At 41.7% G+C, this 22,595-nt stretch overlaps 1 protein-coding gene across 2 annotated transcripts in view; it reads left to right on the top strand.

The window, feature by feature from the left end:
• Positions 1 to 22,595, top strand: part of MET (MET proto-oncogene, receptor tyrosine kinase) — a 125,544-nt gene that overhangs the window by 54,787 nt on the left and 48,162 nt on the right. For both annotated transcript variants that reach the window (XM_045031575.1, XM_045031582.1), the window contains exons 4-6: positions 12,991 to 13,125; positions 14,892 to 15,065; positions 21,653 to 21,813. In XM_045031575.1, the coding sequence (XP_044887510.1) occupies positions 12,991 to 13,125; positions 14,892 to 15,065; positions 21,653 to 21,813 (470 nt within the window). The remainder of the gene's footprint in view (positions 1 to 12,990; positions 13,126 to 14,891; positions 15,066 to 21,652; positions 21,814 to 22,595) is intronic.

Here is a 22,595-nt window from a genome sequence, read left to right as displayed (position 1 = left end):
ATTAGTAAATTTTCAACTAAAACAGAGTTGCAGTAGAGTTTCTATAGTAATCTGTCTGGTATCTGCAATGAATAGAAATAAATTCATAACGTATGGGCCGCTTATTTTAGCGTTGCTGGGATATAATTGCTAAAAATCAGGATAACCTCACAATGCCAAGGGTTATTGTTTTTGGGAGAGAGTGAGAATGATTCTACAGTCCAGCGGTAGAGCACTCACATGGGAGACACAGGGTCCAATCTTGCTGTTCCAATGATTATTTAATTATTTATCCCAAGCAGAACAGCTTTAACAAGAAAGATTGAGGGAGCACCCCACACTGTGTCAGAATATCCGATAGCCCATTGATCAGAGCACTTTCCTAGGAGGTAGGATTTGAACAGGGGTCTCCCTTCTTCCTAGTAGTGGGGGAGAACTTGAACCTAGATCTACCAGATCCTGGGTGAGTGTGCTAGCCACTGGGCTAAAAGGCAATAAAGAGAGGCAGCACCAATACCTCCTTCTTCAGTGTTTCTTACAAGAAATGGCTTAGGTACCTAGGCAGCCCGACTCCAAGAGAGGAGTTTCTGACTGTGGATCACAAGTAGAGACAAGTGCCTCCCTGCAGCATGGATCGAGGTGCCTAATTTCTTGAAAGAGGTTGCGTTTAAGACATACTTCTCTCATTGGCATCTCCCACTGGCTAACTTAGATAATGCCCTGCCTACTGTGGTGGTTTTTATGCATCCCATTCTTAGGTGCTGTCTCTCCCCATTCATTGTATAAAGGCTCCTAACTCAGGCTTTGGTGGTTCCCATTGTTTTTCCTTGTAATTTTCTACATGCCTAAAAGTTAGGTGTTTCAATGCCAGAGCCTCTTTGTGGATCCAGGCCTTAAATTCATATTGAGGTACCTAAATAGGTGGCCTAACTTTCAGACCTGCTCAGTACCCATAGTTCCCACTGACATCAATAAGAAGTGTGGCTACATAGCACCTCAGAAAATCAGGACCAGTTTATTTGAGTGCCTAAATATTACAGCTGGTCAAAAACCAGGGGAAATATTAGTGAACATTTTTGTCAACTTTTTTCAGTTTTATTTCTTTTTGAAATTTCAATGAAAATTTTTGTCAAAATTTGACAAACGTTGGCCGGCACTAACAAGGATGGAGGCTCTGATCCTGCACCATAGAAGTCAATGGGAGTTGGATCAAGCCCTGAGGCGCTTAACTTTAGATACCTGCATTTGAAACCATTTCCATCAGTCTCTTGGTAACCAACCATGTTATTCTTACTCTCTTTATTTCTTTCTCTTCCTCTCTCTCAGCCCTTCACTATTTCCTCTGCTTGCTCACTCACACTTTCATATGTATCCTGTGTCTCGACCTCTCTTCTCTCTGATTCTCCATTTCTGTCTCCATCCACCTTCCCTCTGCTCTCCACACAATTGTAGTAGAACACTACTACTACTACAAAAAAAAGGAATCTCTAACACACTGATTTTGTGGCCCAAATTACTATATAATAGTGGTGGTGGTTGCTGCATGTATTTATTTAGGGATAGAATCTGATACCTTTACTCACAAGGTACAGTACCTTATAGTAACTCCTCACTTAACGTCCTCCCGCTTAACATTGTTTCAAAGTTACATCGCTGCTCAATCAGGGAACGTGCTTGTTTAAAGTTGTGCAATGCTCCCTTATAATGTCGTTTGGCTGCCTACTCTGTCCACTGCTTGTAAGATTCTGTGGAAGAGCAGTAACTTTACAAGGGAGCATTGCACAAGTTCCTCTTCTCCGCCTTCTCCCCCTCTCTCCCAGTGCTTCCCCCACCACCAAACAGCTGCTTGGTGGTGCTTAGGACTTTCTGGGAGGGAGGGGGGGAAGCAGGGAAGCGCTGTATCTCCACTCCTCCCCCTCCCTCCCAGAAAGTCCTAAGCACCACCAAACAGCTGTTTGACTTTCAGGGGGGAAGGAGCGGGGATGTGGCATGCTCCGGAGAGGAGGTGGAGTGGGGGTGGGAAGAGGTGGGTCTGGAGTGGAGCGGGGATGGGAAGAGACAGGCCTGGAGTATTCCCAGCAAAGTCGGCTCCTGGTCTTCTCCGGGGAAGCTGCCGCTTCCTTACCTAGCGTCCTTACCTGCAGCAGGCTGTGCCTGTGTAGGGTAAGCCAGGGGCACTTCCCAACCACAGAACTGTACAGTATATAATGCCTTTTGTCTTCCCCCCAAAAAAATCCTTGGAACCTACCCCCCGTTCCCCATTTACATTAAATCTTATGGGAAAATTGGGTTTGTTTAACACTGTTTCACTTAAAGTTGCATTTTTCAGGAACATAACTACAACATTAAGTGAGGAGTTACTGTACTTCCTGAGTGGCTCCATTGAAGTCAATGGGATTACTCATGGAGTAAAGTGCTACTAAACTAGAGAAAGAGTATCAGAATGTAGTCGTATTTTGTTTGTTTAAAAAATGCATCTGCGTGTGGCCCAAAAGCTTATATATTTGATTGCGTCAGTAAAAGATATCCCATTCTTTACCTTCTGTGATTTTATTTGAGGATTCACTGGTTGAAAAGGAGACACATTCTCCTGCACTAAATGTAGAAAGTTGTGCATTTTTACTCAGCCAACTAAGATTCATTAAATTGATCTGTATGGTCTAGATACAGAAAACTCACAAGTTCTTTGAAAGCAAGTAATTGGGGTGGGTGGGAATTCCGTGTTCTCAAACAGAGAATTCACAGCCCGTTGATGCACTGATAATGTTTTGATCAAAAGTGTTAAACCTGTGTTGGGCCATGAGTACTTTGGAGTTCATAGTTTACTAAATACTATGGAGTTTCTGTTACAAAACAGAACAGTAATAATTTTTCTAAGACAGCTGCCACGCATGAGAAGGAAAAGAAAAATGGTTTGACTTCCTTCCTAAGCTAGAGTCTGACAACAAGCTTTATTTAACAGGTTTTTTTTCTTCTGAGTGGTTGCAGCTGTTTCTGCCTTTCCTATTGTCCTTGTTTTGAGTGTGTGGCTGGGAACACAAGCCATAAGTACAGCTGTTGGGTGCAAAGTGAATCAGGTATTTCACAGTGGTTATTTGATTATAAAGTCACATTGGAGATGCTATAGTTATGGAGCCAGATTCTTAGCTGCTGTAAATCAGTATAGCTCCACTGAAGTCAGAAGAGCTACACCATCTTTCACCCCCTGTAGATTTGGCTCATTACTGAAAAGACTCTTTCATTATAAATAATTTGATTTTCTTTTTATAATTTCTATGGATAATATCAGTGTTTATTTTTAGTCTTTTTTCCTATTTTTATGTATCGGTATTTCAGTTTTCAGTTGTTGGACATTATGGGGGGAGGGGCCTCAGAATAATTTACTGTCTTTGGATATTGAGATTCAAAAAGTTAAAGCTTTATAACCATTAACTACACGTCAATATCAAATGTCAAAATATACAGTGTAAATACCCTAAAATCAAACTCTAATAAGTTCTCAAGCAGCATTTTTCTTTTTTTGCCTATTGGTAAATTCTGAGTAGTTTGTGTGTGTATGGTGATATTTACCGACATTTACCAAAAAAAATCTAATCTTCTTAAGGCTAATAATAAGCCTCTATTTTCAGGCAGTTAGAGCTTGTCACAAAAGTTACCATAATAAATTGGGTTGAAATTTCTGGACTACAAAGACAAACTTTTTTCCCTTGAGTATGATAATGTTCTGTTTGACCATTTTTGAGTTCTCAGTGTGAACAGTCCATTTCACTGATGGGTGATTTTGTTGATTTTTGGGGCCGTGGAGGAGGGCATAAAAATGACTTATTTTTAAATGCTCAGTGTAGGCTGCTGGCCTGTTTCCCCAGCCCAGGAAGGAGTGACACCTGTCACAAGTCTAGTTCAGACTCTTAGCTTTATTTCCTCCAAATAAGACAAATTCAGCATATCAATCATCAATTCCCTTGGAACCCTGGAGGATCTGCTGCAGGGATCAGTCTGTTCCCCACAGATTGTCTCTCTACCAGCCACTTGCCTGAGAGTCACACAGCCACCGAGCCACTCTAGTTCCTGTAGTGCTTTCCCCTTGCCCTCTCTCCACCGCACTCCACCCCACCACACCTCACCTCCCCATGCTATCCCCCCCTGCCCCAGGGTCTCCTGCAGGAGTTTCCTGGTCCTTGCAGGTCTCTACTGCAACTGTGGTGCTTGCTATCTTTTAAACCACCTGGTTCCTAGCTGATCAGACTCAGCTGAGAGGTAGCTCATCCATCACAAGGGAAGGACCCATCTTCACGTAGAGGGCCAGCCACCCTATGATATTCAGATTTGCAATGGACTTAATTGTCAGTGAGAGGAATATGTCTTTGATGTGCCTGATGAAATCTGTTTTGGAAACAATGAGGTTCCCAGTGTTTGGAAATTGCACACCTAGCATGCTCACTATGAGTGAAATTGACCTCACCTGTGTGAAGCCCCGGAAAATGAGCTTCACATAGGTGCCCTACATGTGGAAGCACATGACGGGAAACCTCTCCTTACAGTTCATACAACCTCTCAGGGCAGTAGGAACAGCTGCAGTTCCCTATCCTCCCTCTATATGGGGCTTTGGCAGAGCAGCCATATCATTCATGGATCTACTGACCCTTGGTCTGCTGACAAACCCCACTCCATAGCTGAGAGAGAACCACGGCAGAACCCTGCCCTCTGGTGCTCATGGAACGGAGAGATCCCGACTGCAGACTGTCTGCATTCTGCCTGCTTCCTGCAGAGGAACAGCAGCAGTGCGGCTGCATAGTAAGCTCTCTGGGGCAAGGAACATATCTTCTGATAGGTTTATGCCACACCAAACACACTGGTGCCTTGACCCTCATTAGGGCCTCTCTGCGCTACTTTAATACAAATAGTTAATAGTGGGCCCTGGGCAAGGGGGAATCTTTTTTGATATACATTTTCCACCATATTTTTGATAGCCAAACAAGAGGTGGAGTTTCCACATGCTGATCCCAAACCTGTTCGTTTTCAGTTCAAAGCATGTGGCACTCGTGTTTGACAAAAGCCTTTTCCGAGGACACCACCCCAGGTTAAAAACTAACAAACAAATGAAAACCCTTAGCACATGCAGGTCTTGCTCTCCGTACCTGAGGAGCAGAGAACTGTTATGGACACTGCATGCTTGTTTTCAGTGCTTAGATACCTACATGCAGGAGAGATACTTCCGGAAGAAAGCTAGATAGAAATAATCACAACTGTGTTTAACTCAGTGATTACACTTGAGGCCTGGCCATGTATCCACTGAAGTCAAGAATTGCCACAGAATTCAATGGGAGCAAAATTGGGCCTTCAACACTTAGCATCTCACAAGCTGTGATCTGCTTACATTGAAGTAAGTCAGTGGCAGAACTGCCATTACTTCAATGGTGAAGGCAGGCCCATGGTATATATTCATAAAAGGCAATGGTTCAGAGTAATGATGTACAAAGCCTTTCATCTGTAGGTCAGTCATTCAAATCCAATGCATATGTAAAGTAACAGGAAATCATTACCATCTTTTGGCTGATCAGTGGCTTTTGAGTTCGTGGTCTCCATTCTTTTTCTACTGGTCAGGTGTACATGTAACAAAATCCACCAGTATGAATGGTAACCTCTGTTAGAAGCATTGGCAAAGAGACCAAGGAATGAATGAACACAGAGTGTAACAATGCCGGCATCCCTAGAAGTGGTCCCTCCAGAAAGGGGGTTAAGGCAGTTTGCTGGAGCCATGGAAAAACCTCCCCCCCGCTCAAAGCGAGCTTCCTATATTACACCTGTTTGTTATACCATGTTTTGTGGCTAGAGGACTTAATTTTCCAGAGTTGGCAATCTGGCACATTAAAAAATAAATATAAAACATAAATATATGCATTTATGTGAATGTGTAATCAATCACAGTGCTTTTCTGTTTTTAAACCAATGAAATTAAATGTCATAATCTATACTAGTAAAGAGTTATTAATATTTGAAACTTACTTCTTAATATTTAATGTGGTTTTGAATAGTAGTTCTTGTTTCTATGGTAGAGAGCATGCCTAGCTAATCCCAAAGTAAACTCAAATAATAAGAGAAAAGAGAGGAACTCTTTATACTGAAGTTTAAAATTAACACCTGGAACCAAGTTACTGTTTGGAGAGAACACATGTTTTACTGTTCAGTTCCAGTAGAAAAGCTTATGCCCTTCAAAGTGGATCCATTATACTCAATGGATTACAATGATATATATACAGCATCCAGAGAGCTACATGTGTGCCCTTTACAAGGCTATGCTGCATATCCTGGGGCGCTTGGGGGTTACATAATAACATTAACCCTGAACCTATCTCTGCTGGATAATGGCCTACACCTGCCAGACATCTAGGGAAAACTAACAATATGATACTGAGACTGGCTTGTTTTAAGTAGCCTCTGATTTTTGCAGAAGATATTCTGACATGCATACAGTAACATTTGTAACTCAATCCTACTGACTAGCAGGACGGATCATCAGAATGAGTAAAATATATATTACATGCATGCTTTTGTGCTGAAGTTATTATCGTCTTAATATGCAAAGCTGTGTATAAATTAACCAAACGTCAAGGCTTCTGACTGAACATTGATTGGTTTGTGATAATGAAATAGAGTTTAAAAGAATGCACCTGATATCGATGGACATAAAAATGATGATTCATTTCCAGTATAAAGGAGATACTAATTAATCTATTGACTTCCTGTCTTCAAAGCCTATCATCTTTAAAGCCAGCATCACTGAAATACTCTGGGCTGTACTGGAAGGCTACTACATATATTTTCAGTGCCTATGGTTCCTTTTGTGTGTGTCTTTTTGAATATTGGAAGTAAAACATAACCACCTTCAAAGCTAGCAGCGTAAATTGAAGTCTATAGTTCAGTCAGTGTACTGGTGAATTATCCATATCCTTCAAGGATGGAGGGGATAAAATGTTATGTATTTGTATTTGTCTTGAGAGGCATGCCAAGAATTGCACTGCTTATTGTCTATGAATGTGCTTTTCTGGGATGCAGCTGGCACACGTGTTCTCCTGCTCTTTGTGTACTCTGGGGAGATGTTTGATTTCTTATGAAAATGGTATATGTGTCCCAGGAGATAGACAATCAGATTTGTTATTTTTAGGGAGTAATCCTACTCTTCCACTACCCCGCTTCCCAGGGTCATACCACAACCGCACCTCCCCGTCCCACTGCATAGGGAAGAGAGGTGCTGAGTAACTGCACAGGAATACCATGCAACCCAGCTGCATGATGCAAAGCATGCCTTAAGAGTCTGTCTCTCTTGTTGTCTCTCTGTAGGATTATGTAAGACAAGGTTAAGGCAGGCCAAGGAGTTGCTATCAGGTGGGTGCACAGCTGGGTGAAAGAAAGTACTCAGAGTACTTATCAATTATTTACAGTCAAACTGGGAGGGTGTATCTAGTGCTGTCTCCCACGGGTCAATCCTCATTCTAGTACTATTAAATATTTTCATTAATGACTTGGATAATGTAGTGGAGAGTATGCTTATAAAATTTGCGGATGACTCCAGACTGGGAGGATTTGCAAGAACTTTGGAGGACAGAATTAGAATTCAAAACACCCTTGACAAATTAAAGACTTGGTCTGAACTCAACAAGATGAAATTCAATAAAGTGCAAAGTACTTCACTTAAGAAGGAAAAATCAAATCCCCAACTACAAAATTGGGAATAACTGGCTAGGTGGTAGTACTGCTGAAAAAGATCTGGGACTTAAAGTGGATCACAAATGAATATGAGTCAACAATGGTTGCAGTTGCAAAAAAAGGCTAATGTCATTCTGGGGTATATTAACATGAATGTTGCATGTAAGACATGGGAGATAATTATCCCTCTCTACTTGGCACTGATAAGGCCTCAGATGGAGTACTGCATCCAATTCTGGTGCCACACTTTAGGAAACATGTGGACAAAGTGGAGAGAGTCCAAAGGAGAGCAACACAAATTGTAAAAGTTTTAGAAAACCTGACCTATGAGGAAAGATTTTAAAAAATAACCTGGACATGTTTAGTCTTGAGAAAACAAGAATGATGGGGGACCTGATAATCTTCAGATATGTTAAGGGGTGTTATAAAGAGGACAGTGATCTGTTCTCCATGTCCACTGAAGGTAGGACAAGAAGTAATGGGCTTAATCTGCAGCAAGGAGGATTTAGGTTAGATATTAGGAAATACTTTCTAACTATAAAGGTTTTTAAGCTTTGGAATAGGCTTCCAAGGCAAATTGTGGAATCCACATTTCTGGAGGTTTTTAATATCAGGTTGCATAAACACTTGCCTGTCCTGGATAGTCAAGGTTTATTTGGTCCTGCCTTAGCACAAGGAGCTCGACTAGATGACCTCTTGTGGTCCTTTTCAGACCTACATTTCTTTGATTCTATGGACTTGGCCAGTAAGATCACAAACTACACAGATATGTTGGCCCCAATTTTTTATTTATTTATGTATTTTGCATCTCTTGGCTACCTCTACAGTTCCTTAGTTACAGGCTTGGTCTACGCTACATTGGTGAGGAGTGTGGAAAAACACCCCTGACTGACAGCTGTGCCAACAAAACTCCCAGTGTAGATGCTGTCAAGAATAGTTAGTAAAGGGTTAAAAATAGTACCTGGTAGGCACCTGACCTGAGGACCAATCAGGGAAGAGAATTTGAAATTCCTAGGAGGGAATTTTTTCCCTCTGTTGCTGTGTGTTTTGTCTTAGCCGTTTGGAGTTACAAGAGTCCAGATGTTTTAATCAAGTCTACAAGTTTCTACCTTTCTGAACTAATTTCTTCTAGTCAAGATAGTGAGTATTAGAAAGATACTTTGTGTCATTATCTAATAATCCTATGTTTGCAATTCTGTGTGTTTGTTATTGATTATTCTTAATTCTGCCTGTTTTTGTTGTACTGAGAAAGAGAGAGGATTCTCTCCAGGACTTAGCAAGGTTATACCCTATGAGTGTCCAGCTTGGACTCATAGAGATTCTGTATTTTCTTGATTTTCTTTTAATAAATTCTTTCTATAAAGATTTGATTAAATCCCTTCTACTGTGGATATAGGGGGAGGGGCTAAGACGTTCTCTCTCGGTGGTGAGACAGCTTATCTCCGGGCAGAGAGGGGAGGGGGGAGGTTCCTCCTCTGTGAGTTGATCTGTGTTCCCCAGGGAGTGTCTTTGGAGGGAGACGGGGAAAACAGGGGTGTCCCGGCCCACGTAATTGACCGAGGTGGTGGCAGCAAAAGGGAGACCTACCCTAAAATTTTGGGGTGGGGGAAGACATGCGGGTCCTCACCTTGAAACCCCCCAGTTTCAAGTGAGGGTAGACTCTGACAGATGCAGCTATGCCAATGGAAGAGTGCTTCTATTGATGTAGCTAATGTCATTGAAGTAGCTAATGTTCCTGCACCTGCAGAAAAACTCCTGTGTATACTGTGTTTACACTGGAGGCAGTGGTGACATAGCTATGCCAACATCAGATCTGTAGTATAGACATAGTCTTAATGTTGGCTATAGATCAGTTGCATGGGTATTTCACACCATAGTCCCAAGATTGGGGAGGGGGGCATATTTCTATTCCTCCAATCTCAGATCACGTCACCAAGTAGAAAACCATTTTACTCAGGCTTTGAGCAGCTGATGTGAATTTTATCTGTGGTGAATAATAGATCGTTCAGTGTTTTAAGTACTAAACATTCTCTAGAACCATAAAAATAGGGTATTATTTACTTGGGATATGTCTACTTTCTGAGCTGAGGTATAATTTCCAGCTCCAGGACACATACCTGCACTAGCTCTGATGGAGTTAGCATGCTAAAAATAGAAGTGCATTCATGGCAGTGCAAGTGGTGGGAGGGGTTATCCACCCAAGTACATACCTAGCGTTTCAAACAGGATCATACTGGGAGCAGCTAGCCCCTCCCACCGCTCACACTGCTTCAGCTACACTCTAATTTTAGCATGCTATCTCAATCAGAGCTATCACGGGTATGTCTCCGCAAACTGGAAGTTACACCTGCAGCACGAAGTGTAGGCATAACCGGAGATTGTAAGCCCTTGAGGCAGGAACTGTCTTTTTGTTATGTGTTTGTACAGTGCGTAGCTAGCACAAACAGATCCTGGTCCATGACTAAGACTCCTCAGTGCTATCGCAATACAGATATTTAATTACAGTAATAATAATACCATTTCTTATATTGTTCTTTGGCTAAAACCCAGAAGTATTTAAGGGTTAACATTGTTGCTCAATCAGAAAGAATGTTTGGCAATAAGAAGCCTGGATTAATGATAGAAAAGAATTCTTAGCATTTTATAGCAGTGGGTATTCGAGAGGAGACATGGCTAATGATCAACTAAAAAGGTATTTGCAGCTGTGGTGTTACCTCTGCTCGTATAATACTAACATTAATCAAGCTTTTCCATGCAGCTTTGCAGTTCATTCCATTTTTCACTCTGTACTGCATATAAAAACAGAGCTCATCCCCTAATATATTGTGCCAAATATCATAGCTCTGTGTCGCAGAAAACCATCAAACCTTATTGATTTCTAAAAACTGCATTTTTCTGTGCTGTGAATCAAACCTGAATGGCAATTCTTTACCAAAAAATAGCTTTACCTTAAAAAAAAAACTTCCCCTGTTATTTGTTTCCGCCCAAGAGTCTAAACATCCACAGCGTGTGAAACACTTATCACCATGAATTAACTGGGAACATATTTTATTGAAGTTTTGAATTATAGCAAAGTGGGCATTTCTATGGCTAGTTCTGGAGTTGGCCATCTTGCTGAAAGACAATGGCAGTCCTTGAAACCCATGTCCTAGCTCAGGGGTGGCCACCCTGAACCTGAGAAGCAGCCAAAATTTACCAATGTACATTGCCAAAGAGCCACAGTAATACGTCAGCAGCCTCCCATTAGCGCCCCCACTCCCAGCGCCTCCCGTCCACCATCAGCCCCACCGATCAGCACCTTTCCCTCCCCGCACCTCCCGATCAGTTGTTTTGTAGGGTGCAGCTGGCTCTGGGGGTGGGGGAAGAGCAAAGGCATGGCAGGCTATGGGGAGGAGGTGGAAGGGGTGGAGTGGGGGCAGGTCCTGTGGCAGATCCAGGGGTTGAGCAGTGAGCATCCCCCGGCACATTGGAAAGTTGGCATCTTTAGCTCCAGCCCTGGAGTCGGTGCCTATACAAGGAGCCGCATATTAACTTCTGAAGAGCCGCATGTAGCTCCAGAGCCACAGGCCACACCGTCCTAGCTGTTTTAGGATTGGCTTAGCAATCAGGTGAAATACTTTAATAGTCACAAAATAAACATTTTGTGTATTAGGTATTTTAAAGATTATCAGACTGCTCTAAATAATGAAATCCGATGAGTCTCACTTTCTTATCAAATACTGATATTCTAAATTCCTCAAATAAATAAATAACCTGAGGTGTAACTTTTGGAAACAAGTACCCTTGTAATCTTTGTTTAAATGAGCCTCTGCCCTTGTTGCATGATGGTATCACCTTCCAGCTCATGCCATATATAACTATGGGCCCAGTCCTACACATTTTTGCTCTCGGACATGGTGACTGAAATCAGTGGGGCTACTCATGGTAGTAAAGTTAAGCATGTGCCTATGTTTTAACAGGATCAGAACCATAGACCTGGATTGTCAAAGGTATTTAGGCACCTAAATGTGGAGCTAGGCATCTAGTGGGATTTTCAAAATCACCTAGGTACCTAACACCTGTTGAAATTCCCTGTGGTTCTACTCAGAGTAAGCTGCATGCACCCAAACAGCAGAGATAACACTGCACTGCAGAAGCATGTCACCAGATCAGGAATGGATAGCAGTGACATATGAACATGAGGTTCTAACCTCAAACACACTTGTAGCCCTATCCTGGGAGGATCTTACCTACTTCTAACAGATACCTTTTTTACACTTTAGCAATTCTTTTACCGCTTATCATGCCAATAGAGTCTCACTGAACTAAAAACAATGAGGAGTCCTTGTGGCACCTTAGAGACTAACAAATTTATTTGGACATAAGCTTTCGTGGGCTAGAACCCACTTCATCGGATGCATGAAGTGAAAAATACAGGAGCAGGTATAAATACATGAAAGGATGCGGGTTGCTTTACCAAGTGTGAGGTCACTCTAATGAGATAAATCAATTAACAGCAGGATGCCAAGGGAGGAAAAATAACTTTTGAAGTGGTAAGAGAGTGGGCCTCCAGACGTTTTAATCCGGCCTTTGAGCTCCCTCTGGGGAGCGGGGTCAGGGGCTTGACCTGCTACACATGGCTCCCAGATGTAGCGGCATGTCCCCCCTCCGGTTCCTATGCATAGGGGCGGCCGGGGCTCCACACGCAGCCCTCACTACAAGTGCCGCCCTTGCAGCTCCCATTGGTTGGGAACTACAGCCAATGGGAGCTGCAGGGGTGGCGCCTGCAGATGGGGCAGCACACAGAGTGGCCTGGCCATGCCTCCGTGTAGGAGCCAGAGGGGGGACATGCCGCTGCTTCTAGGAGCTGCTTGAGGTAAGCGTCCCCCAGAGCCTGAACCCTGACCCCCTCCCATGCCCCTGCCCCAGCCTTGATCCCCCTCCCACCCTCCAAACCCCTCAGTCCCAACCTGGAGCACCCTCCTGCACCCCCAACCCCTCATCCCCAGCCCCACCCCAGAGCCCACACCTCCAGCCAGAGCCCTCATCCCCCCCTGCACCCCAACCCCCAATGTCGTGAGAATTCATGGTTCACCATACAATTTCCATACCCAGATGTGGCCATCGGGCCAAAAAGTTTGCCCAGCCCCCGTTATAAAGAGTGCCTTTATTGCTTCATAATGTATTTCAAGGGGATTAGTGCAACAGCACTGGTTAGTACTAACCATCAGACAGAGAAAATAGTGGGAATGTGGGATCACTGTTCAATATGCACACAAGTAACATGCAGCCTATTTATTGATTTTGAGAGTTTTTCTTTTTTAGATAGTGATTTCCCGTTCAGAAGCTACTCCACCACATGTGAATTTTCCCCTGGACTCCCACCCAGTCTCCCCACAAGTTATTATTGGCCATTCATTAGTAGCAGATGGCTATACTCTGGTTGTCACCGGAATGAAGGTGAGTGGTTCATAATCTAATCACGCTTTGTATTATGTAAACCTACATTCATAGTATCAGCTTTACATAAGAGTGGTTAGTCAGTACAGTATTTTGAGTTCTCATAACATGCAACCTTTGCATCCTTTCCAGTCTCTTGGGTATGTTGTTTGTTTCCTCAAAAGCTTTTTTTTTTCTATTAAACCAACAAGTAAATTAACATTGAGAAATGTGCAAATAATGTGAGAATTGTGATAGAAACCGACAAAAAGCCAGGAAATGCAAATTTAAGGCTGACACCCTGTCCTGAATTCAAGCTCTTGTGAAGAAAAATACACAATGGCTTGAGTAAAGAATAGTGTTTAGAATTTCCTGGTCTTTGTAGATTGGTATTGTAACATTATAACACTATTTAAATGGGGGGGGGGGGTTGTGGGTGTTTAAAAGCAGGGTCACAATTCATATTAAGATTACATTTAGCAATAGCTTGTCAAAGATTAATGAATGAATGATTAATAGATTATATAAGTATGTTACAGGCCTGAGTACTTTGTGTTATAAATGGTTGAAAGCACATCAGCAGAAGATGTTACAGATGATTATAAGGCATGGTTATAGGCAACCTCTTGACCTGTTGAATTCTCTAACAATCTATAAGAGTTGATTAACCATTTATTGAAATATCTATTAATCGTTTACTAATCCTTTAAGAATTATGGTAGATATAAATGTAACCTTAAAACAAAGTATGATCAAAATAGGCTTAAATGTGGCATGGAAATATGGTGAAGTAACTGTATATTAATGAAAGTCATAAAATGAAAACCACTTGCAGAGCATCTTTGCTCTAAAGCTCTTAACATGGGTTACAGATAACAAGTAAGCTTCACAACATACCTGTGAAGTAGATATTATGCTCATTTTACAAATGAGTAAACTGATTTACACTGGCTGATTTTTCAAGTGAGTTAATGCAGAGCTGCGAGACGAAACCAGGTGTTCTCCTGATACTCTGTCCAAGTTCTAATTACAAGACGGTAACCCCTCTTTGTAAGCAACAGCTGTTTGTTGTGACTATCGATATTATCAGTATGGCTTTAGGGTTTAAGAGTGAATTTAGGAATGTGCCAATTAAATTACTGTAAATACTCATTCATAAGCCAAATAGTTTTGGTAAAAAAGTGATGCATCAAAGAGCGGGGGTCTACACCAAAATTTGATGATTGTAAACTCTATGGAGTCATTGAATTGACTATCTAATACATTGTCGTTTTGTTTACCTGGAGTGTCTGCAGGCATGGAGCCCCTCAGGCTCCCTGTGGCTGCGGTTCACCGTTCCCAGCCAATGGGAGCTGCAGGAAGCCCCATTGGCTGCAGGAAGCCCCATTGGCTGGGAACGGCGAACCGCGGCCACATGGAGGTGAGGGGCTCTATGTCTGCAGACGCTCCAGGTAAACAAAACATTCTGACCTGCCAGCGGCTTACCCTGATGGGCCGGGAGCCAAAGTTTTCCAACCCCTGAAATATAGGGTTGGCTTATGAAAGGGTCATACAGTTTTTGCTATTTTTACCTATCCATTTTGGGGAGTTGGTTTATAAACGAACGGGCTAATGAACAAGTATATACCTTACTTATCAGATCTTATTACTGAACTAAACTACAGTAGAGGAGTAATTTTCACATTTGAAACCAGAGTAACATCATCATACTTTGCATAAATAAGGGGTTTCTCCTTGCTAGTTAAGATATGTTTGTAACGGTCTGTGTATAATTCTCTTATCAATAGATAACCAAGATTCCCTTGAATGGACCAGGCTGTGATCACTTCAAGTCCTGCAGTCAGTGTCTTTCAGCACCTCCTTTCATGCAGTGTGGCTGGTGTAGTGATCGGTGTGTGAGGTCCTGGGAGTGTGATAAAAGGATGTGGACCCAGGAGACATGTTTGCCAAGAGTTTATGAGGTAAAAAAAAATTTCCCCCAAACTTATCTCAGAGGTAGGACTGCACATGTATTTCAAGCATACCTGTCCAACAGAATGTATCTGAGGCTTCTTGAGTCTTCTGAGCCATGGAAGTCTGCAGATGCTAGCTTTGCAGCTAGCCAACTTATGCAGTAAAAAGGGCAAGCGGCCTTTTCCCCTTACAAAATCTCAGAGCTTTTCAAGACCAGGAGTCACAGAGCAGTGTGATGAAGAGAATTTGTGTTAATGTAGTTGTTTATTCCTGTTTATGCTGCATTCCAACCGTATCAGGATTGGTAATGTATTCGCATTAGGATCTGTATAAACATATAGGAAGGCATGGCCCTGCCCCAAAGAGCTTACAGTGTATGAATTCAAATTATACGTGGACTACAACCAAATAGATAAATTTTTAATATACTTTTTTTTCTCTTTTTAAAATTATGATAAAGTTTCCACTGTCTTTATCTTCCCCTCAGCCTAATTACCCTTAACTGGCTGCTGACCTCATGTAAATAAATTCCCCACAGTCTGTGCTCCACAGCTCTCCCATTCTGGATTTGTCCCTCTGCCCTCTGCTGGGGATCTGTGGAGGAAGCCTTGGTCTTCAATAACTACCGTTTACTGTCTCAAATGTGGAACTGGGACATGGTTTCAACTGATCTGTTTGTGATTTTAAAAAAGGAAATTCCCTTCACCTGGTGGGGAGAAGGAGGGCAAGTCAGCTCTCAAAGCCTTCCTCGTAGGGAGAATGGGTAGGAAGACGCTTCCTGCTCACAGATGCTGGAGATGATGTGGAGGAGTTCCCCATCCCATATCACATTTTGATGGATGGCTCTGTCTCTTCTTCCCTCCCACCCACCAGGGGCGTCTCCAGGCCCCAGCACGCCAAGCGCGTGCTTGGGGTGGCAAGCCGCGGGGGACGCTCTGCCGGCGCCACGAGGGCGGCAGGCAGCCTGCCTCCTGCGGCTTTCCTGCAGAGGGTCCGCTGGTCCCGCGGCTTCAGTGGACCTCCCGCAGGGGTGCCTGCGGAGCGTCCGCTGGTCCCGCAGCTTCGGTGGACCTCCCGCAGGGGTGCCTGCGGGAGGTCCGCCGAAGCCGCGGGACCAGCGGACCCTCCGCAGGCAAACCACTGGAGGCAGCCTGCCTGCCGTGCTTGGGGTGGCAAAATCCCTAGAGCCGCCCCTGCCACCACCACTGCTGCTTTTTGGTTTGTGGCACTGATAAGAAAGAAAGGGAACATCTTTGGCCTGATGGCATCCTCTCTCTTCCTTACCTAAGCTCTGTAACAGAGCTTCTAACCAAGGAGACATCTTTAGGCCAGGTGCTTTTTCAAACATCTCCCCAGCCTTGACAGTTTCTTGAGTGTCATTCCCATAGGCCTGGTTGCCATTTGCATGGCCTTGGGGTAGGGAAGAGTCTGTGGCTCTGTCCCTGGGAAAGAGGACAGCTGAAAGCCGCTTTCAGTTGTAGAAGACCCCATAAATGTTAAAAAGTACACAAGAGCAAAATTACACTGATAATCAAAGAGCCCACTAGCTCGTTGCTGTTTTCATTTAGCTATGGTTAAGGCAAGATTTGTATTGGCTGACTGTGCATTTAACCAAATCATTTTGTGTTAAGTGTGACACAATTATGAAGGCCTTGTTTCATGGAGCAGTTAATACACTAGTAAATGGAGCAGAGAACAAGCATAAAACCTGCTTGTAGCATTTATAGCCGTTGTTTTACTGATGTATACAGTGTTAAATTCTTATTCCTTTTGCACATCTGAACTTATAAATAGGGATGAAACTTAGAAACTTGAAAGACTAAGCACAAAGAGAGAGAGACTTTTTAAAATAAATAATATTTTACTAAACCCAGAAGAGATGGGTGATTTCACATGCTGCAACTGCTTAAACATAATATCCAAGCAAAGCTTCTGAAAGAAGTTTTAGTTTTGTTAATAACCTATAAAAAAATCATTTTAAATGGTTGTTTTTCTATTCTACATTTGTGTTTCAAATACAAAGTCACTCTGGGGGTAAAGTAGACAAAACCCAATCAACAAACAATGAAATTTTAATGGGAACCAAACCTACAAAAGTTTTATTTATGTTTATAGTAGGATTATGAATTCCAAAATTATTATGGCACTGCTTCTCCACTGTCTTGTGCAGTCATTTACATCTGTGCAAAGGGCTGTAAAATAAGAATGAGAATGCTTTACCCTCGCTTTGTACAAGTGCACAACATTCTATGGCCTGTGTTATACAGGCCAGACTAGATGATCTCATAGACTCATAGACTTTAAGGTCAGAAGGGACCATTATGATCATCTAGTCTGACCTCCTGCACAACGCAGGCCACAGAATCTCACCCATCCACTTCTATAAATGACTCTCTGACCTTAAAAATCTATGAATTTGTGAATCACACATGTACATGGGTGCATAACACTGGATACAAGGCAGTGGAGAATCAAGCCCAGAGAGTCTCCATTGCCATCATAATTAAATATATACATATGATGTTTCTACAAGACCAAACTGTTCAAAGCTATACAACATAGCTTATTTTGTGCATGGGTTCTGATTTTCAGATATGCTGAGCACGTACATTGACTTCATACAGAGTTGAGTGTACTGAGCCATTCTTAAAACCTCTCCTGTAGAGCCCAGTTCTGCAATCCTTATATTGAGTAGTGCTGACTCATGAAGGTAATCCCTTTGAGTTCAATGCAATGATTCCTCTCAATAAAGTGTTTCTCAGTACAAGTGGGGATTGCAGGATTGGACACCTAGAACTTTAAAGAGTGCAAGATTTCATAAGTTTTTTCATACTTATTTATAATTTAGTGCCCTGTGTTCAAATGTGTATGTGTGTGTATTTTAAATTTCAGTAAATATGTGGCAGTGATTGATCTTTAAAGTGACTCTCCTAAAGGTTTACATTTCAGCATGCACAAGTTTGTGAAACTTGTTTCTAGAAGGCTTGGAAGGAAAATAATGCAGCTAAGTGCTTAATTCCCTGTGGATTGCTAGCTGTTAAGGCAAATTTCTTGCTCTGCTTGACCATGACATTTAACATTATTACTGAAAAAATATTTTAAACAGATTATTAATCTTTTCCTGTTCTATCTTTAAACCCATGTGCATAAAATACAAGAGTTAAGCATGTTTTGTTCCTAACAAATGGAGGAAACCTGCTTTGCATGATATTTGACATTCAATCCTAAAATCCCACAAAAAGTAAGCAAGATTTCAGGGAGGCAGAGGGTTTAAATATGTTATATAATATCTTTCACCTGAAGCAGATGCAAGAGATGCTTTGAGGTCCTGATCCAAAGCCCATTGAAGTCAATGGTAAGACTCCTGTTGACTTCAGTGGGATTTGGATCAGGCTCTGAAAAAAATCTTTCCTAGTGTATTCCATAGCGTTTTATTCAATGAAAAATCTACTGGGGGATTTTCTCCCTGTAGAGAGGAGGAAAGGAGTCCAATATTTTTCCACTGGAGCCTTGTAGATTTCCCAGTTGTAGCCCCCTTGCTTTAAATACCCCAGCTCTTCACTTGAAGTTTTGGGCCACAGTGACCATTCTCCCAGCTGGAGAGTTCTCAGCAGGATTCTTGCACTCCAAACTGCTGCTTTCCAAACATTCTCTAAATGGTAAAACCAGACGGAATCCCTCCATCGTGCTGTATAGAAAAACACAGCTAGCTGTTGGTGAGACAAACAACTCCAATTCTCACAGACAGGGTTTCTTTGAACACTCAACTGTTTGGCACAGTACACCTATCGAAATGCTTTGCAATTATTGCTTATGCCAACAAAGTGCATTTTCTCAGCCTGGACACACAGTGCTAAATCAAATCTGGGAGTCTTGGATGGGTCTCATCAGAGATAACTTGGTAATGGAACAAATTGCAATGCTCTAATTGTGGAATCCAGGTCACTATGGCAGGTGAACTGCACAGGAGAAAAAATAGGGTTGTGTCCAATCTTGCTTGTTTACTGTGTATAAAGAAGCCCTGAGAGGTTTTGTTGCTGTTTTTAAACAGGGTGGCTTTTTAACTTAGAATTATCAAGAATGTCAGGCCTTTTGTTCCCTGTTTAATAGGAGGACTCATTCAAGGTTTCAGATGTGCATTGTGAGCTTTCTTGTCCCTTAGTTGAAGGGATGGAGCTGTTGAATCTTTAACATCTTTTCTTCCAACAGTTTATAGGGCATTTGAGTTAAACATGGTGGCTGTTAAAACCAAGTGGAAAAACTGAGTTTTAAACTTTCTGCATAAAAATTACTTCTGCTCTCATTTAAGGCCTGATCCAAAGCCCAGGAAAGATGATGGAAAGACCGCCTTTGACTTCAAAGGGCTTTGGATCAAGCCGTGAATTGGGTTTCATTGTTGTTATCTGTGATGTTTTCTTACTCTTACTAGTTCTCCACTCCTTCCATAAATTCTTCTAATTAAAACAGGTAGACAAGTCCTGAGTTTCAGACTGTTTAGAACTGTTTGTTTTTTGTTTACTTTTGTTAACACCTAATTAATACAAATGCAGTATGAGAGTTCTCAGAAAAGACCTGTTTGTTAAACACCCTTCAGAAGGCTTACAATTCAGTTTCTGTGAATCCTCCAAGAAAAAGTCTGGAAAACAAGGCTGGACTCTTGATATATTTAAGGTACAAAACAAACAGAATAAAAATAAATAAATGAATTAAAACTCATTTCAGGCCCTTTTATTCAACATAAAGAATCACACAAGATCAGAAACTTTTTTTATCCTTTAATATCCACTTCTAAAACTTACCTTTTAAGCTTGTTTTGCAGGATGTAATGGCTAGATTTGTTATCCCTTGATTCATGTCATCCCCCAGCATATATTATATGGCTGATGTCACACCCTACCTTTGAGGAATAAGGCAATTTGAGAGGGGTCAGGTAAGTCCCTTTGCTTACAATATTGCATAGTTTTGTAAAGTTTGCTTTTAATTTCCTTATTTGATAGCTGACTGGCTACAAATAGGGATATTCAAATGGTACTGACCTGTGCATTATTGTTCAGACAATGGGATTTCCCTCACCTCTACAAAACAATTTCATTCCCTGCTAGGGCTCCATGGTGAGTGTTACCCCAGAGGCAGAGCGCATGCTGAGTTACATGGAGCAGGGGCAATGATACAAAGTCAGTCTCTTTGGGGACCTAGAAACAAAAAACAAATAAGGAAAATGTAACTCTGAGAACCAGTGAACACAAACCCCTTGTGGCCTAGTGCCCCGTCCTGTAGAAGGTGTAATACTGGCTGTAGTATAATGTGCTGAGTGGCTATGTGGGCATCTCTGGTTTGCTCTAACTCCATTCCCCCCAACACTCGGATAGGTCCCCTGTGCTTTGCTCAGTCACAGCCTGATCCAAAGCCTGTTCAAGTCAATGGAAAGACTCCGACTGCTTTCAATGAGCGTCTTCTGTTTTTTGATGACAGTAGTAAATTTCACAGTATAGAATATATGATATAATTCCTGTGAAGTATTTCTCAACAGCTTTTTACCTACAGTTTCATTTCTGAGAATCTTCATTTATAGCTACTAGGAGAGTTGAAAGGAAATGAGCCTGTCTTACTGGATTTTAGATGAAATAATAGCCACATAGTTCTTAAGCAGTTTTCTTTCAGATTGAGAGTACAGAAGTAGAGTTTATGAAAGGCACACTTGTATTGGATTTTAAGGGCAAATGTGCTATCACTAGGAGCATTAAGCCAAAGACATTTAACTACTATGATCACAAGTGTAAGTTAAGTCTTTTGTTCCCCGTTGATTATCTGGTAGTGACTGGAATGTTTGCAAACTTAGGCAGTATTGTTAAAAGCCCACATCAACCCTAACCCCCCGTGTCTTTTAGACTTTTATTGGCAGTGCTCTGCTGAATACCTTAACTGAGGTTTGTACGACTTCTATAGTGTTCCTACATTTTTCCCACCATTGTTCTATTTTACAACACAATTTACAATATACAGAAAAAAAGCATTTCCTTTTAGATTGTCAGTATGTTGCTGAGAGGTAGTTTATTTTTAACTCGGAATTAGAAGTAACCAAATGTAACAGATTTTAGTCAAAGAATAGTAGAAGTCTCATTAACTTTGTAACTGCCAAAGCAATATCTGATTAAGATGCCTTTGAAACTGCTCCATTGTGCATACCTGCCCTTTCATCAAGCTAACAAAAAAGTTACATGGTCATTTTTGGACTCTTTTTTGTTCAGCATTCAGCTTGTAATAAAATATCTACATTGTATGTTTAACACACCAGAAATGGGACGTAAAAGACAAGATCAGGAGGATTAAAAAGATTGTTACAATGCACAGCTTGTATAGTGCCCCTAAACACTATCCCTCAAAGCTTTCTTGCAAAGGTTTTGTTATTTATTGCTACTGTCTGAGGAAGCCCATAATGTGATGAATGAAAGGTGATGAACAATTAAGATAAATGGTAGGATACTGTCTACCAGAAAAAGTGCTTCTATAAAACTATTCTTCTCCTTTGCACATTATGTAAAATTCGTCTGAAGTTCTAGCAAAACTGATATAACAGTATATGTTTTTCTTATAGATTGTCCCAAGGAGCGCTCCATTAGAAGGCGGAACAAGACTTACAGTGTGTGGCTGGGACTTTGGATTCAGCAAAAATAATAGATTTGACTTAAAAAATACAGCAGTCCTTATAGGAGGAAAGCCTTGTACTCTGGAAGTAAAAGTTAGCAACAAAAACAAGTAAGATACTTAAAATGTCCTGCATAGTAAATCCCTTAGAGTCTTCCCTTGCTGGATTGTAGCTCTCCAACAGCATCTGGCTTCCTCCAGTTCCCAGGTTTCAGACCCATATGTCGAAGAAAAACTCAGTTCTCGCTTTTTGTTTGGGTGCAGCAAAATCAAATACTTTATTGTTTCTCCAGTAATTACAATGGAGGGAGAGAGTGCCATAGGACACAGGGTCGCCCCAGTCCTGGACAGGTCTCTCAACTGGTAAACAATTACATCAAGCCTTTATACCTTTGTTACAGACAATTTCTAGCAATCATGGAGACAGTAAAAAGCAACAAATACATTTTGTTTATACATAGCAGAAAGGCTTATCTTATTTGTCTCTCTCTTAAGAAAAGCAAGCCTGCATTTTGGTTAGTGATTGCAAGGTCGTAATAACTTTGTACACAGTTCTTGTCCTGTCGCCTCGCACTATCTTTGCTCCTACAAGTCTCACGTCATTAGGGTTACAGTATGGCCTGACTCTTGCTAACTGACTGACACGCATTAAAATCCGCTTCAAATCCTTATTGAAGCTTTCCCTGCTTCCACACATACAATAGTATAGAAACAGCATTAGTCTTAGGCAACAATTTCCTCAGAAAAGGGGAATCCATTGAGGGCCTACATGTCGGAGGTCTGATATCCTAAGGCTGATAGTTCTTTCAGTAGTCTTTACTGCGATTGACCATGAGGTGCGCTGTCACATCTGTGGGACCTGGCAAAGGTGAAAGGGTCTTAGGAAAGTTCTG

Source organism: Mauremys mutica, chromosome 1 (assembly GCF_020497125.1).
Source record: "Mauremys mutica isolate MM-2020 ecotype Southern chromosome 1, ASM2049712v1, whole genome shotgun sequence".
Lineage (NCBI taxonomy): Eukaryota > Metazoa > Chordata > Testudines > Geoemydidae > Mauremys > Mauremys mutica.
This window is presented reverse-complemented; position numbering and strand designations above follow the sequence as displayed.